Raw genomic sequence first — 18,904 nt, forward strand, 5'->3', positions numbered from 1 at the left:
TTTTGAAATAAGAAAATGCCTGACAGCAGAAATGCCTGCATAAATCTACTCTTTGCTCTCTTGCAGTTCCTGCCGGTCACCCACTAGAGCTTCTTAGTCAAGCACAAGATGGAAAGACAAAACAAATATTCCATTTACAGAAAGAGCCGACATAACACAGAAATGTAAGTAATCACGTGGCCGGTGCCCTAGTAAATGAACTTTTAAACACTAACAAGTAAGAAAATAATATTGTAAAGAAACGTCTTGATATAGGTAAGAGGAGAGTTAAAGAAGAACAATCCCTCAAAAAATAGGAATGAATCAACTTACAAAAAGAAATTACATAAAGAGTTGGGGGACAATGTTTAGTGATGATTATAGTGTCGCATGTAGTAGTTATGTTAAATTTACAACAGTTTTTCACATGATATTCAGGAGAACAAGAGTTCTGCTACTTCATTGGAAGATACTTTGTGTTCTCAGAGCAGTAAATTCACCAAGAATCACAAATAAAAAGTATTTGGAGGGCCTCCCACCTTGTGCAGGGAAGCAAGGATCACCATGGCCTGCTGACTGCCAGGCACAAGCATCGGTCAAACAGCAATGTGATTTTGAAGCAGGATGGTGGCAGCATTGCTGCTATCCAGCATTAATTATCTCTAGTCCATACATAGTTATGTACATCTAGCACTACTTATCTCTAGTCCGTACATTGTTATATACATCTAGCACTACTTATCTCTAGTCCATACATTGTTACGTACATCTAGCACTACTTATCTCTAGTCCGTACATTGTTATATACATCTAGCACTACTTATCTCTAGTCCATACATTATGTATATCCAGCACTACTTATCTCTAGTCCATACATTGTTACGTACATCTAGCACTACTTATCTCTAGTCCGTACATTGTTATATACATCTAGCACTACTTATCTCTAGTCCATACATTATGTATATCCAGCACTACTTATCTCTAGTCCATACATTGTTACGTACATCTAGCACTACTTATCTCTAGTTCATACATTATGTACATCTAGCACTACTTATCTCTAGTCCATACATTGTGATGTATATCCAGCACTATTTATCTCTAGTCCATACATTGTTACATACATCTAGCACTACTTATCTCTAGTCCATACATTATGTATATCCAGCACTACTTATCTCTAGTCCATACATTGTTACATACATCTAGCACTACTTATCTCTAGTCCATACATTATGTACATCTAGCACTACTTATCTCTAGTCCATATATTGTTATTTATATTCAGCCCTACTTATCTCTAGTCCATACATTATGTATATCCAGCACTACTTATCTCTAGTCCATACATTGTTACATACATCTAGCACTACTTATCTCTAGTCCATACATTATGTACATCTAGCACTACTTATCTCTAGTCCATATATTGTTATTTATATTCAGCCCTACTTATCTCTAGTCCATACATTATGTATATCCAGCACTACTTATCTCTAGTCCATACATTGTTACATACATCTAGCACTACTTATCTCTAGTCCATACATTATGTACATCTAGCACTACTTATCTCTAGTCCATATATTGTTATTTATATTCAGCCCTACTTATCTCTAGTCCATACATTATGTATATCCAGCACTACTTATTTCTCATCCATGCATTGCTATGTATATCCAACACTACTTATCTCTAGTCCATACATTGTTACGTACATCTAGCACTACTTATCTCTAGTCCATACATTGTGTACATCTAGCACTACTTATCGCTAGTCCATACATTGTGATGTATATCCAGCACTACTTATCTCTAGTCCATACATAGTTATGTATATTCAGCACTACTTATCTCTAGTCCATGCATTGTTATGTAGACTAGACCTTTCAAGGAGACACCAGATGTAAGGACACTGAGAAGTAAACTGGGATCTTTTAGGGTGCAGATCCACAGAAATATATGCCAAAACTGAAACAATTTGTGTTGCAGGTGTATTCATAGTGTGCAAGCCCTTAGGGAGAATGGGGAAACAAAGAATGAGTTATGTCTTAGCTTAGTATCACAGTTGTTTGGCATGTGAAGTCATCCCACAGAGTTTTAGCACTAGTAGCAGACTGAATGTCATTTTCTATGTTGGGACACATAACATGAGTGGAGAAAGGAATCTAAATAGCACATTAGATATTCAAGGATATGGGGAAGGGATTTAGACCAGTAGTAGACACGATAACATTTTCAGGATTGCTTTTTTTTACATAGCATGATTGTAACTAAGGTGCTTTGCATCACAGGTTTAGCAAGTAGTTTAACAGCTGGTGTATCATTCAGGGTTTGCCATTATTAGTGAATGAAGACCCCCCTGGGAGGGATGCAAGCCAGCATGTGATTGCCTTCACCCTTAAGAAATCAGAGCCAGTATTGTAAAGGCTTTCATTTTATACATTTGCTAACTCCAGGGCAGCCATAGTGGTGCAGCAGTTAGCATTGTCACCTCACAGCAAGAGGTTCTCCAGTTCGATCCTTGGCTGAGGTGCCTTCTGTGCGGAGTCTGCATGTCCTCCCTGTGGCCGCATGGGTTTCCTCCGGGTGCTCTGGTTTCCTCCCACATCCCAAAGACATGCTGCAGGTGGATTGGACACTCTAAATTGACCCTAGGTGTGAGTGTGTGCCCTCTGTTGAAGGTTGGGTGCTGGGCTGGCAACTCGGCACTATAAAATTCCACTGTCAATCATGAGCGGGCAGGTGATCTGCTGTGGTGACCCCTAACTGGGAAAAGCCTAAAGAAGACAACGACATTTGTTAACTCCACTTGACAGGTGTCCCTTTTTATTGGTCACCCAGTGGCAGAGCCTTAACCCTCTGCTCTAACTACAAGAGAAATAAATACAATCACCTGATGGGGAACACAACACATAGCCATCTGATTTTCTAGCACCAAAGGCATGTGCCCTGTGTCTGAGTCACTGACATATTGCTGTATCAAAGTGTTTCATATCAAACATTTAAAGTATTCATAGACAGAAAGATATGAAATTGCATAGAATATTCTAGATCCTCCCAAAAAAACAAACTAGCTGCTGATATGGAATTAGTTACAGACAAGATAAGGAAGTGATCAGTGTTAAATGGGAAAGATAAAATACAGCATATACGCTGGTGAAGCAAAAAGGGGCAATATAAATGAAAATAGAAGACAGCGGGCTGTAGTAGCCACAGTATGGAAAAGAGGAAGCCCACATGTAGGCCTTTATCAATCAGACATGGATACCAAAACGACAGTGTCATAGGTAATACGATAAACAAAGAAACATGAATTAATCTTAACCATTTGGCAAGTTACTCTTAACCATTTGGCAGGTTGCTCTTAAAAAAGGAGCAAGGGTGGCCTAATGGTTAAAGTGTTTGCCTTACAAACACAAGGTGCAGAGTTTGAATCTCACAGGGGATAATTGGCTAGATTTAAAATGGCTCGCAAGAGGCAGTTAGCCTAGTACTAATCTATGAGGTCATTTCAGGCTTGCTAGTTGTTGCTGAAGCACCTACCAAGGGGAGAAAACGCTGAGAGAAGAAAAGGAGCCACTTTTGTTATTTTAAGTATTTTCTTCTCATTTTTTGCTAGGTTTTACTGCTTTTCCACCTACTTTTTGGCATTTTCTGGCTTGCTAAAGTTTATATCTGTAACAGTAACAGTACTTGGAACACATCTAGAGCCTGTTTGCTGCATTTCCTGTGTTGCACTTAATTTAACATTGTTTTTTTCTCTAAAAACTGCATTTTAACTGATGTTGGCCTAGCACTCAAGTGTGGAGTCATTTATTGCACATGTTGTGATTATTTTGCTGCTTGTGTATCTCTGCTACCTTTAAACTATAACAAAAAGAAAAAAAAAACAAAAAAATCTTGCTTTTTTCCCACTTTCTGAAAGTTAAGAAAGTTCAGTTACAGATTTGCTGTTCTGAACTGTTTGGAAGTTTCTAGAAGGCCTTGCTTGGGCTAAAGGGAAGTCTCTGTGATCACCAGTGGGATGGTAAACACTGAACAGCCTGCCTATCCCTGGAGGAGTGGTTACTACCTAGAAGCTGTAGTTTTATTGGCCATTTTGGGTCATTTCTAAACTCCTTGATCTCTCTCTCTTGAAACCCTACAACTCTCTTTTTGCGCGGTTTTGCGCACTGAGCAGCGTCGGGCAACACCTCCTAAACAGGTTTAAACTATTCCAGGCTCCACAAAGTCTGGTCTTCACTTTTTCCCTTAGAACTGCTCAAACTCTCAAAGTAATCACTCTATTCTCTTTCTAAAGCCCTGCACTTGCCCAGCTCTTATAAGTAAACACTAACTAAAGCACTACACCCTCCTTGACTTCTCATAAGATTTAGGCTCCCGATTGGTCCTTCCTGATCAAGTGAAAAATCAGTTCCCTTCCCCTAATCTGATCAGAAAAAAAACAGCTCCCTATACTAATCTGGTATGTCCAAGGGTCAGTTTCAAGGTTACTCTCCAGTCCAGCTGGTGAATCTGGGAATTTTGAGGCAACGTTACAATTGCCTTATGTACACAGACAACCCTCTCCTCCTTCCAACAAACTCTAATACATGTGAGAGATGCAGTTACACAGCCAAACTGGAGGCAGAGCTCTCTCAACCCAAGTCTGGCACAGTCAGTCAGGAGGAAAAGGTAACCACCCGCACCACAAATCCAGTTTCACACAGACCTATTGCATCTGCATACCCAACACATAAACACACAAAAACATACTCAGAGGCTCTAAATAAAAATCTGCCTAAGCAGCAAAGACCCCCTAAGCAGATATCCAAGCAACAGCCACCCCTCAACAATACCTACGAATCACATATCTCACAAAATAAGTGTGCCTCACAGTCACAGCCCTGAAGGCCAAACTACACACCAAATACACTTGTTATAGGGGACTCTATTGTCGGGCACACTGACGTCCTGCTCACCAGACTGAACAAGGAGGAGGTCACTGTAAGCTGCCTGCCGGGTGCGAGGATCCGCCACATAACATAAGCACTCAGGTCACTCCAAAGAAAGTATAAGTATGACTCCGTCATTGTCCATGCTGGTGTGAATGACCTGAGACGTACCTCCCTGGACTACATGAAAAGAGACATAGAGGAGCTCTCTGACCATGTAGCCCAGGCTGGTATGACCCTGACCTTGAGTAGCATACTGCCCTCACCAAGAATGATGTCACAGTATAAAGACAAAATTATCAATTTCAACAATTGGCTAAAGTATTGGTGTCATTCAAAGGGGATCCAGTGTCTGTCAGCCTGAGATGACATGCTCGACAAGCCACGTTGCTTCGCTAGGGACGGGTTGCACCTGTCACCTTTAGGCTTTCTTATACTGGCCAAGGCTCTTGCCACCCCCAATATGCCTTTTTTAGGCAAGGCTCAAAGGACAAACCCACCTCCATAGACAACCCAAGGATAAAAAAACTAAAGGTAATGCTACTCAATGCCAGAAGTCAAAACCTCACGCACTCGAGGCTCTCCTAAGCATGGAGAAAATTGATGTCTGTGCAGTAACAGAAACCTGGTTCAAGGCTCCTGAGAGCACCCCAGCACTGCCAGGTTATAACTCATACCATGCATTTTGGCCCCAAAACTCGGACCGAAGCACAAAAGGAGGGGGGAGTATCTATATTCATCAAAGATACCTACACCTCCAGGTTCGTGGCACTGCACGAAGCATCGGAAACCATCCATGTGCAACTAACAGCGGGCAAAATTGCCTTTCAGTTTGTAGCCTGCTACAGAACACCCTCCCTATTACAGGAACCCCACTTAGCATTCCTGAGAACACTGGAGAATATGAAGGTCTCTCCAAACACTATGCTATTGGGTGACTTCAACTACCCAAACATTGACTGGGAAAACTACTCAAGCCCAAACACCCTCGCCCAATGGTTCCTTGAATTTATAAACTCTAATGCAATGGAACAACTGGTCACCACTCCCACAAGAGGGAACAACATATTGGACCTGGTCATCACCAACATGAGGACTCTATGTTCCACACCAGAGGTAAACTCCATCATTGGTAAGATCAGACCATAAACAAATTTCCCTGGGCATCCATATCCCGTCCCCACCCCCAGCCAAGGAAATCACTGTAAAAAATTTCTCAAAAGCCAACTTTGCACTTCTCAAGACTGAGATGGAATCCTTCAAAGCCCCTGGGCCAGAGGATAATACAGCCCAATCCACGGAATCCTTTACAAATGCATTCTATGAGCACCTGCAGGAATGCATGGATCGTGCTATCCCAAATAAAACCAAGACTCACTCCTCCAAAAACAGGAGACTGGTCTGGTGGACCCCGGCCATAAATAAGCTATACAACAGAAGGAGGAAGCTACTACATGACAGAGCAAAATCCCAAAAAGGGAAGACATCTCTGATCAGTATTAGCAAGAAACTTCGTTCTCTCATAAAATCATCAAAGGCCAGTTTCGAAAGAAAAATTGCCCTAGACACTAAAGACAATCACAAGGCCTTCTTTAGTTATGTCAGGACCATGGGCAGAAACTCCCAGATATGCTCTGAATTGTTGCATAACAGTACAAAATATACAGAACCTACAGACATAGCCAACATCCTGGCAGACAGATTCAGCGCAAACTCCCCCCCCCCCAAAGGAGCAAATGCCTATCCCAACTGAATGTAACCTCCCTGACATCAGAGATGCACAGGTGAAAGCTGCCCTCTCCAAAGCAAAAAACACAGCATCTATGGGACCAGATGGTGTCCCAGGCTGCGTCTTACACGAGCTCCAAGAACTGAACCCTCACATTGTCACTGTTCAAACTTAGCCTTACTACAGGATATGTACCCAAAGAATGGCATACGGCTACAGTGGTCCCACTCCACAAAGGTGGTGCCACAATGGACCCCGGAAACTATCGCCCCATAAGCCTGACTAGTCTGGTCTGTAAAGCTATGGAGCGTATTATCATGGAACTCATAAACAAAGACATTGGGAGCCTCCAGACACTGGACCCTACCCAATTCGGCTTTGTTAAGGGCAGATCTTGCCTCTTAAACCTAGTTGATTTCTTTGAAACAGTTACCAAAGCCATAGACGAGGGCAAGGTAGTCCACACAGCCTACCTGGACCTCGCAAAAGCCTTCGACACAATACCCCACTCGGGCATCATAAATAAGCTTACCAGCTTAAATATCAACCCCTATATCATAAGATGGGTTGCAAACTGGTTCAGAGATAGAACCCACATGGTCAGAATCGCAGGTGCCATGTCCGAATCCAAACCAATTACAAGTGGCATCCCACAGGGCTCAGTTCTGGGACCTCTCTTGTTCGGTATATACTTATCTGAGGTTCAGGCTAACACAGGGTGATTATGGCTAACAAATTTTGCAGATGACTGCAAACTGGGGGCCATAATCGAATCTCAAGCTGACACAAGCATCCTCCAAAAGGGTCTCACGGAGACGGATGCTTGGTGACAGAGCCACGGCCTCAAGCTAAATGCTTAAAAGTGCATAGTCATCCCCTTTGGGAAAAACAAAGTGCCCACAAATTACCACATAGGTGATAATCCATTAAGTACGGAAGAAGTAATTAGAGATTTGGGGACCAACGTAGATAGTAATCTCTCCTTTGATAATCACGTTGCCAAAGTGGTTAGAAAGACCTTCTATATAGCCCACCTTATCATGAAAGGGTTCGCATCTAGATCAAGAGAGATCATTGTGCCCCTCTACTTGTCTCTCATCAGGCCCATAATTGAATACAATGCCCCTTTTGGGATGTACCTTACCCGACACCTACAGCAACTGGAAAGACCCCAAAAGTTCCTCACCAAGAGGATCTTGGGCTACAAACAGATGTTCTATGCAGCTCGACTAAAGAAACTCCAGCTCTACTCAGTTGCTTACCGCCTACTCAGAGGCGATCCATGCCTGACGTACAAAGTCATGTCAAATCCAGAATTAATGGACATGCTCCACCTCAAAAAATCCAAGTCCCTTAGAGCTACATGATCCAGGGACCTAAACCTCAGCACAAAAATAAATAGGACATGCTGGAGGGACAGATTCATTTCCCAGAGGCCCCCCTCACTCTGGAATAGAATCCCAATTCATATTAGACATAGCCCCTCGCTGACCCTCATCAAGCGAAATCTGAATGCGTGGATGGGAGATTGCAAATTCACCCCTGGGATCTCTTCTGTGTCCCTGCTAGACAGAGGCACAGTAAACTAATCTTAAAAGGGTACCTTCTGTGACCTACTTTAAAGAGGCACAGTAGACTAATCTAATAGGGAGGCAGAAGCCAAATACACTCTGGCTAGGCTTGTAAATGCCCTAGGGTAGATAGCCTAGTATCTACCTATGAACCTATGAACCTATGAAATATAAACATAACATGTACATTCTTCATATGATTGACATAAAGGATAGGGTAGAAAGAGATGTATGGCAGGCATTGATTAGGAGAGAATTAAAGGAATAAAACAAATACATATACAAGCACATAGGAGAATGGAAATGCTAACAAAATCTGTATATTAAGACTTGATTATACAATGGATTATCAGTGAGAAAGATATAAAAATTAAAAAAGGGGGAACATCCACAGGATGACCTAGGAAATGGAAACATTGATAATTTTAAACTTTATTATGCAAAAACGACTGATCATCACATCAAAGAGCAAAATTACTCTATTGACGGTCTAAAAGGATTAGGTCACAGAATAATGCCACAACCTTCTTCAGAATGAAATATTGGACTTGGCATTATCAGATAAAGTGCAGGGTATTTTGCCAAATGTGTCTGAATTAAATGTAATTTCTAAATGCGAAATAATGATCAAAAGCAGCATTTCAGGATGTGTTCCACCTTGGTCTGTAATTCTGACTAAGATAAAGTGGATATCAGATATCAGATAACGAATGACTTAAAGAACTCAAAAGTTGCTATATTTTGTATTGGAGGAAAAATTCCACCCAATCTTTAGTGACCCAAAGTTTGAACAAAAACCTTACTCAAGTGACCCACTTGAAGGGAAAAGATTAACTCATTCAAATGTTGTGAACAGAGGATCTCAGGACTTGAAATGGGCAGTCATTAGGAATGAAATGTTTACTAAATTGTGTGGTCCACAATCAGCTTAGCTACAAAGACCAGACAAACAAGTGCTGTTTTTTAGTGTCAAAACTTTTTTTTTACAAAATGGAATAGTTCAACACAGAAATGCTAGGAAATGACAACAAATGTGATATAACAGACTAATGGGGACATATCAGAAGTGCCATCACAGAAACAGAACATCTTTTTTGTTGAGGAAATATACAAGTTCAAAGCAGGGGAAAAAGCACTGTAGTTGTGAAATGGCATCTAGGAGTAGAGAAAAATGTGAAACACTAAGCAAAATGAGGAAGTAAAAAAAGCAGAACATTAAGAACAATGCTAATTAAAAAGAAAAGCTGGAAAAAACAAGAGAATGAAAACTTGTATTCAAGAAAATGTAGTCAAATTTGTCAGGAAGAAAGACAAAGGCTCTTAGTTGCTGAAGTTTTATACACATGCTCATTCAGCGTAACATATTTTATTTTGCTGCATAAGTGACATGTCTTGCTGCATAAGTGACGTGACTAAAGGGCTATGTTTTACCTAAGTCCTTCATGTAGCCTGTTCTTAGTGACCTTTAACTTCTGCTACTGCACAATTACCATACTGCCACCATCACAGATGCAATAAGTACCAATTTTTTTATGTTGCTTTTGATGACTGCTTTATAATCTTTACATCTCACCAATATTACTGACTGTTTATTCTATGTGGCTCCCTACTCTTTTATTCACTGAAATATCTGAAAAATTGTATTTTTCATTTGACTTGCATTCATCTAATGGAAGGCTGCAACTTCCATGTTCAGTTTGGGAATCTTTTAACATTTTCATATGCATCTTGTTCAAGGTGACCAACGGTCCCAGTTTTTCCAGGACAGTTCCAGTTTGGAAGTCTCTGTCCTGGAATCCCAAAAATTGTCTTTGAGACACAGAAATGTCCCAGTTTAGACTGCTCAGTCTGAAAGGTGACTTGGCTTCCCAGAGTGGCTAGTCCCCCTGCTTTCCCATTCTAAGCAGTTCTGGTGACTTTGTGATTTTTCGGGGATGCCATTGGATATAGGGTAAGGTTGGATGCCTTCGCCCTGGCAGGAGCCATCCAGGCCCTGTCACCATCAGTCAGTCACTCCTTCAAGGACTTCCATCGTGGGGGGGTTCTGCTAGACCCCACCCACCCAGGCAGGAGCTCTCCAGGCCCTACACCCAGCTGTCTGGTGCTCCTGTACTTACTTCTGTTAGGACCAAACCATACAGTCCTCCCCTTCGACCTGGCCAACAGACCTTCCCCGGCTGTGGCCCCCATGTCAGGGAACTCCGCCACCTGCATGTCTCCTGTAGGCTGCCAAATTGTGTTTGTGCCCTAGGACCCTCTCAGAGGAGCTTCCCTCCAATCCTGTCCATTCCTCAGGAACTCCCCTAGGCCGCTGAGGGGCAGATCTGCTCTCGTGAAGTCTTCAGATTCCCCCTGCTTTTCCATCAAGAGCAGCTCTGGGGACTTTGATATTTTTTAAGGATGCTGTCAGTTATTGGGTGGAGTTAGATGCCTTTGCCCCAGCAGGAGCTCTCCAGGCCCCTCTGCCATCCACCCTGGCACTTCCTCAAGGACTTCCATCATGGGGAACTCTGCCTGACCCCACTCACCCAGGCAGGAACTTTCCAGGCCCCACCACTGTCTGCCAGTTACTCCCTTGAGGACTTCCATTATGGGGAGGGGTTGTGCCTGTCCCTGCTCACCCAGGCAGGAGCTCTCCAGGCTCTGCTGCTGTCTGCCATAGCGCTCCCTTAAGGACTTCTGTTGTGAAGAGCTCTGCCTGACCTCCCTCACCCAGACAGGAGCTGGCCCAGCCCTGCCACTATCTGTCTCTCTCCCCTTCCAGACTTCTGTCCCAAATGGGGCATGGTCCATACCCCATCACCCAGGTGAGAGCTGTCCTGTACCAGCCACTTCCACCTCTCTCTCTCCCTTACAGACTTCCATCGGGACTGACCCCCCCCCCTCTGGGGTTCCACTTATACCCAGGAGAGAGAGAGCTCTTTTCCAGGGCTACATATCTCCAAAACTGCTACCGAATCATACAGTGTCATGCATGCTCTTGGAGCTTCTCAGGGGATCTTCCCAGCCTCGTGGAACTCTGCTGGGCCATGAAGCCTCAGACAGTCCCTCAGCCAGACTTCCGTGACACTAGTTCTCCACTCTGCCTTGCACCTAGAGCTTTCAAAACTCACAGGGGTGATGGTCCTGGGTCCCCCCATCTCTGCAATTTTTGCTGCACACCTCAGTCTCTCACCCCCACGGTGCCAGGCACTGATGAATGTGCATTGCTTCAAGCCTCCTGGCATGTGGCCTCTTGCCTCCTGGGTGCTGCTGTTCACAGAATGACATCCCCACAGTGCTTGGTGAAGGACGGGAGGCCAACTTGCCTGCTCCAGTGCTAGATGACATGGCTGCCCTATCTCCATTCCCATGGGGGCTCGGAAAATGAGACTGCAGACCTGGCTTCCCAGGACATCCCTCAAGTGTCCCAGTTTAGGTCCTGTAACAAAATGGTCACCTTGATCCTGTTTCCTTATCCATCTCACCCCTTTCTTAATCTGTGTCATTACAGTCTGTGGCTCTTACCCATTTTTTGATTATTAAAACTAACAATGTGGTCTTCTTTGTATTACATTCATACAGTCATGTTGCTCCATTCCCTCAAAGACTCCGATAACCTGTGCCTTTATAGTGTCTTCCTTCTGAACTATGTCCTTCCATGTTGCTTCATGTTTTAGTTTATGTATGTGTGGTGAGCCTGCCTAGAGGAGTTTGTCCTTATCATTCTTGTACTGTTCTTTATTTTGGTCTCCTTTGTGTGCCTTCCAGATGACCACAGATGCTCTGTAGAGCTGCTGCTACAGCTTTGTTTTACCTTGTTTCCCCCCAATGACTAGAACTGCACCTGTAGAGGGGTGGAGAAGGTGAAATGGACTGTAGTGGAACAGCAAGCATCACTTGCACTATCTTACCTGCAAACCAAGTGATGTTTTGTATACACAAACTGAGTGCTGCTACTGATGTCACACACATCACTGTACATAATATCAGATAGCTCTGCTCTCCATCCCCACCCTCACCCACTCACCCTCAGTATCAAAAATGCTAACAGTAATATTAGGGCAGCATCCCCCTCACTAGAGACATTTCTGATGGTGGTCATAACCCCCCTTTTTTATTTTAGAGAGAGCAAGCTGGAAAATATGTTCTCTCCTACCACTCCTCTAGCAACTGAGTTGTTAGTCAAAACTCAGGATTGCTGGGTCATAGTCTGTTCTACACCTTCATGTTCAATTAATGTTCCTTTCTGAAGAAGTAGTCATTTACTCATCTTTGTCAAAATGACAGCACTATTTAAGAAGCATAATAGTTAGAATCCATGGTGTATGAGTGTGTGTGTGTATATATAAATATCAGAAAAACAAATACATAAATTCAGCCATAGCTGCCTACGCCTATGTTATGCAGTCACATAGCCAAACAATATGTGAGGGTGGAGATAACAAGAAGTGAACAGTGAATACTGCCAGTCATTGCATTTCATACAGTATAGATTTCTGTTGTAAGCATGCATAATTTATGTCTCATGCTGAAAAGGTATCTGCATATGCTGACAGTTATATAATATTAGTTAAATCTGTAAAGCATGAATAAAAAAACAAACTCTATGACTTTTACCTGACTTCAATAAAATCCCCGTTACAGAATTTACAGTAATTGACAGTAATTTAATGTACCAACATGTTGTTGTAAAAAAAGAGACTTGTATTGCCAAATATTGTTTATGAATATTATGAAGAACCACCATGCAACATGCAGATTTATGAAGTGCATTCATAATTTTATAAGGCAGGCTTATCAAGCAAAATTACATACCGTAGATCCAGGTGGTCCAACTCTGCCAGCAGGTCCTGGAAAACCAGTTGCACCCTGTTAAGAAAGTAGAATTTAAATAAGGCATCTAAGAAATGTACAAAAAGAGATACAATATGATGAAATAAAGTAAATTTATGCATATAGGACAAAGCACATGCAAAGGGACTGGCCCTTAAATAAATTACAGATAGCAGTCTTACTGCGTTGTCGCCTCACAGTAAGATGCTGTCCGGTTCGATTCTCAGCTAGAGCATCTTCTGCTTTGAGACATGCGTGAATGGGCGTACCTTCATTGAAGGTTGTGCGTTAGGGCTTCTAACTCAGTGCGTAAAAATCCACTACCAATCATTAGCGGACTAGAGTTTTGCTGTGGCGACCCCTAACCGGGAAAAGCCAAAAGACACAACAACAACAACAAGTCTTACTGTAACAGAAGCCCAATTGTATTATAAAACAAATTCTACAACAATCCCTTGATGTCTGAACTGATATTCAAGCTCAGCTGCATTCTATGACATAAGAAAACTGTGTCTGATTATGAGACCTTAATTTTGGTAACCAGACCTGAAACATCTAACTAAAGGGAAGTGGAATGTAACAACTAATAGGTGGGCTCTTACAGAAGGTGGGGATGTGTAGGAGTGAGTTGTCTTCATAGAGGCAGGACACTGAGGCGTCATGAAAGCTGGACGATATGCCAGCACACAAAAACTGAATGTATTTTATAAGACAGTGCATGTGCATTGGAAGGAGGCAATATAATAATAATAATCTGAGCAGCAGTATGACACTGCCCCATGGTGCTTCAGTCTACTCGCTGGCTCAGAACATGGGTTTAAGAAAGGCATGTCAGATTCAGTAGACCCAGTGACTGAGTAGATGTTTGCAGGGGTAGCAGATAGTCAAATGTGAGGGGGAAGAGCTGAGATTTAGGGTACTGTTGGTACCCCTGAGTATGTTCTATGCCATCAGTCAGGGATAGCACAATGTAATAAGATTAAAAAAGATGCTACTTAACTAACAGCTGAAGCTTCTAGGGGATATTGAACAAAGTGCAAATGCAAATAAAGTGAGATGAAGGTAGACATATGATGAAATAATACAGGTCTGGTTCCCTGAGTGATCTCATGGTCTCACTCGTTTGGAATACATACTGGGTGCTCAGTAACATGCTCGTTGGCAGACCTGTTGTGCCCTGGGTATATTCCAGGGCACTAAGGGCAGTGGTGTAATGCTGTGAGCCTTTAATAAAGTCCTTTCCTATACATCAGACAGTTTGCTGTTTGTCACAAAGTACTTTCTTAAATACAGTCAAAGCCAATATGGTTACACTGGTAGATGAAGATACTGGTTAATGCCAAAGAAAGGGCACATGAGAGATATAATAGAGAGGAGGAGTTGGTAGATGGAGGAAGCAAAGTACAAGGTGGCAAACAGAAGGTAAATAAAGGATATAATAGCAGAAACTGCAGAGAATAAAAGTAGGTGGTTGAATAGTTCAGCAGGGTTAGATAATAGTCTTAGCTGCTGCATTAATGTGAAAAAATAAAAAAAAATAAAAAGGTGTATTAGAAAAAAATAAAGCTATTGATTATGCAAACCTCATTAATTTCTTTGTTTAGCATTTTGGAACATTTGGATATTATTAAACATATTTTAATGATAATGAGGGTTCCTTAAAAGTGAAGGTGAACAGAACACAGAAAGTTGTGAAAGAAGCTATGATTTGTTATATTGATTTTTTAGGGGATATGAATGTGAGAAATAGAAATAAATGACTGTTTAAAGTGAAAAAAGAATGGAGAGATGAACAAAACAGATGCTGGAGAAAAGGCAGGAAACACTTCCAGTTAAGAACTAAGTATGTATGTAGTGGCAGATTACTTTCTGAGTGGGAAATTGGAAGTAATTACTTTTGGCTTCTTTCTCCATTTTGGTCAGGGTGTAGAACTAACCCACTTAAAGCAGAGTCTCTGTACAGGAAGAATGAGAAGAGATTGCTTAAGTATGTAATTTTGGTTTAAGATTTTTTTTTTCTTGGGGGGGGGGTTGTCATATTCAAAATTGTAACATAGCACGGAGTGTTACAAAGTCACTGGCATGATCAAGATAAATATTAGATGTTTTTTATGAATGAAGTGTTTTTTTTATGTCTACATACGATGGGGCACCTACTCCATCTTTAAAGAAAGGTGATACATTTAGTCTTAAGACACTGAAGCAGTGATGTATGGTTAGTTGGCAAATGATGTGAAACAATAAATAGAGACATTTTAAATGTTAGGCTCTTGATTTCTGTATACATTTGTACGTGTATTATTTGAAAGGAGACCTCTTTGGAAGAGGCTATAAAATACTTCCATCAGTGGGGTTAAAACATACGAGTGTGCAGGTCCATGGAGGAAAGGTTATGCACTTGCACTAGATATGCTGAATGTAGGGGAAGTCAGCACTGATGAATGGGCCTAGTGATAAGATTAGGAATTGGGAATTTGGAGAAACACTGCAACCGTGGGCATAGCAGCACAGAACCTCTTTTTGGTCAATATTTGGTCATTGAAACACATGCTAAGGAAGTCAGAGTGTGATACAGTGATTAAGCAGCTTAATCACATTAGAACAGATGATGAGTGTCATTTTGTATACAAAGATGAAATGGCAGCAGGAAGCTGTGAATCTGAGGGGAAAACAGTAGTTAGTTTTGGGTGTCTATGGACACAGAGGGCAAACTCTAAATGAAATAAGAACATCTAAAATGTGTTTCTCTTTATTTATGTGTACACCTGCACCAAATGCAGAACACTGTCGTTGAGTGTTGCAATATTGCTGAACAATACGTTAGATGTAATAAAGGATGTCCTACTGGGTACAACAAGGTAATTTTACAAGAAGAGAGATTTTATTTTACACATTTTGTAACCAGGCAAGCCCAATGGGGACAAGTAATCAGTACTTGTGTATTATCCAACCACATGTGGAGAAAGAGAAACGGTTGTTTTCCAAGCCATAGTTGTGCCGACAAATGTTCTGAAAAACACTCAAAATATATATAAACAGTGACAAGACTAGCAGAAACATGTAGGGACAGAAAACATTGCTTTTAATGTACACAAGTGGTCCAAAACTATGTCAAAATCAGTGGAGGTACACAGTATGTTTCAGAACCGTTAAGTACTACCACATTATAGGTAAGACAGGAGTGCCGCCACTCCTGTCAACCCTCCAGCTTTTCCCAGAATGGGCAAATTTTTGTGTCATATCTAATTTTGTTTGTGTGGGTGCTGTTCTCTGCATAAAATGTGTGGTTTCCTGCCACAAGGCAGGATTGTTGAAAAGCTTCACTGTCTGTAACACTTGTTAGTTGTCATTTCAGAAAAGAAAAACCCTGACTACACCACAATGATGCTGACAGCTGTATACCCCCAAAGAAGCATATAAGCTTCTCACTTTTTCACATGGCCACAGATGTACTCCTACCTTTGACATGTAAAAAGCGGCACTTCTTTATGGAAATCCTACATGTTGCACGACAAGCTCTAACTTATCGGCAGGAGTACAGCTTTCAAAAACAGACGTTTCTTCTGTTGTAAAAGTGGTTGTGATACTATGTAAGTTAAGGTAGATGTTGTTGAGATAATATGTAAGTACCAGTAATCCTTCTTAGGAGTGATCTGGGGGCACTGTTTGGGTAAGTGGCTTGCTCAATGTCACACAGTAGTCAACTATAGACAGAAGGAAGCAAACACCATATCCTTGACTTCAGGAAGCATCTCATTAACAGATCAGGGCTGTGGTCCCATGCACTAACTGCCAGACACACGGTTACTTATCTAGGGTATATATGAATATTAATAGTTAAAGGCTAACAGATCAGACCGTGGTCCCATGCACTAACTGCCAGACACACGGTTACTTATCTAGGATTTATATAAATATTAATAGTTAAAGGCTAACAGATCAGACTGTGGTCCCATGCACTAACTGCCAGACACACGTTTACTTAGCTAGGGTATATATGAATATTAATAGTTAAAGGCTTAGAAGGCATACAGTTTTCTTTATCTTACTATCAGACACTGTACAATTATGTGTTTTGTATAATTTTGTGCTTAATTTCTAATGCATGGTTTTAGACAAGTCTCAACACAGGTATATTAAAATATTAGTTGCTTTAAATTTCTTCATTTTGATGAGGTGTCATTGTAAGAGGAGACGCATGTGCTTAATGTGTAATAAACCTTTGTCCAGTAAATTCTGTGCGGGTGTCTTTTGGTTGGACATTATATTACTGAGGACTCATTACAGAGTTTTTTCAATGGTTTTTGATTATAGGTAGCACTATCCAAAGTGTACTTTGACTAACTTCTTATTAATGTATATGTATATAAATTGAAAGCTGATGTTATGGATATTTAGAAAGATGGTTTCCTTCTAAATTATAATAAGACCGCTTAAACCTTCAACTCATGCAAGAGATCAGAACACCAAATTACAACTAGTCGAATGACAGGTTATAGTTAGCTAAAAGGTATGTAGTATATAATAACCATTTTAAAAATCTTTTTTGCACTCGAACAATCATTTACAATGTTTAATTATCAGGCACAAACAGACCTTCAGTAATAAAGACAGGCTTTCTGTTTTTGTTCCGTAAACCATAAATAAAAAGACTAACATACACATTTTGAAAAAAAAGTAATAAAATGCATTTAAAATGTGTTGTTGCAGGATGAGTTTGCTCCCTTCAGTGTTGGGGGTCTACCACTATACACCCCAAATAAATAGACCAACATATATGCTAATGCAAACATGATGAAATACTTAGTTCTGCGATAAAATCAAATATTTCCTTTATACTCAAGATCACAGGGTCTTGGACTTAGTAAGTTTACTTTTGGCAGTACGGGGACATACTAAACTATACCTGAGGATACAGGGGGACTAAACCCCATGTAAAATGCATTTTCTACATTTATACAGCTGTGTTTGTTATAAAATCATAATCTAGTTTGTTGTTTACAAGTTATATGGGGTTTTGCATACATCAGGAGTTATTTCTGGGGAAAAGATGTTTTAGAAACTAATTATTTGGGAAATTATTTTTATGGATGTAGGGTGAAGAGTGCCTCTAAACTCCTTGACAGAAGGATACTCATTTAACTGCTTGCTTTTAATTAGTCATTACAGTCTTCAAACATATTTTAAAAATATATACATATTATACTTACAGGAGGACCTTGTGTGCCTCGACCACCTTTCAAACCAGGAACACCAGGAGGACCCTAAACAAGAAAAGGTTATAGTAATGTATACTGAACTTAAGCAAATATGAGAAAATAAATGTAGTGATACCATAATTTAGTGCCTATAGTCTAGCAGTTCTCATAAGAAACATTAACTTTTATATATTACCCATCCTAACATAAATACAAAATATTTCACATGGTGGCTAATAATTTATAATGGGAATCAGACCACGGTAATTATAATCACATACAGTAACAGTAATGGACTGGATGATTTGCTGTTAACAAAGGACTAGTGTCAAAAATTATCCTAAACGAAGCAGGCTCTACTGCCAATTTTTTTCATTTTTGATATACAACATGAAGTAATAAATTAACAAATAACCAAAAAGGGAACAAAAAACCCCAGAAAAGAGATAAGGTTCAAGGCATATTGCTCTAAATTTGAAAGTAAGGTATTAAATTCCTCAAAATAATGAATACTATAAGCTCTAACAGGGGATATATATATATATATATATATATATATATATATATATATATATATATATATATATATATATTCACTTCAGAGGCTCAAAATACTGAAATCTCGAATTTCAGTATCTCAAGCCTCAAGAAGCCGAATCCACAGAACAACGA

At 40.7% G+C, this 18,904-nt stretch overlaps 1 protein-coding gene across 1 annotated transcript in view; it reads right to left on the reverse strand.

Moving 5' to 3' along the window:
- The window catches only part of COL5A2 (collagen type V alpha 2 chain), a 738,909-nt gene that overhangs the window by 182,917 nt on the left and 537,088 nt on the right, over positions 1 to 18,904 (reverse strand). Inside the window, exons 40-41 of the mRNA XM_044075160.1 lie at positions 18,245 to 18,298; positions 13,017 to 13,070 (exon numbers count right to left, since the gene is read on the reverse strand). Coding sequence (XP_043931095.1) covers positions 13,017 to 13,070; positions 18,245 to 18,298 — 108 coding nt within the window. The remainder of the gene's footprint in view (positions 1 to 13,016; positions 13,071 to 18,244; positions 18,299 to 18,904) is intronic.

The sequence above is a fragment of the Protopterus annectens genome, chromosome 6.part0, assembly GCF_019279795.1.
Source record: "Protopterus annectens isolate FY-2018-M chromosome 6.part0, PAN1.0, whole genome shotgun sequence".
In the NCBI taxonomy this organism is placed as follows: domain Eukaryota; kingdom Metazoa; phylum Chordata; order Ceratodontiformes; family Protopteridae; genus Protopterus; species Protopterus annectens.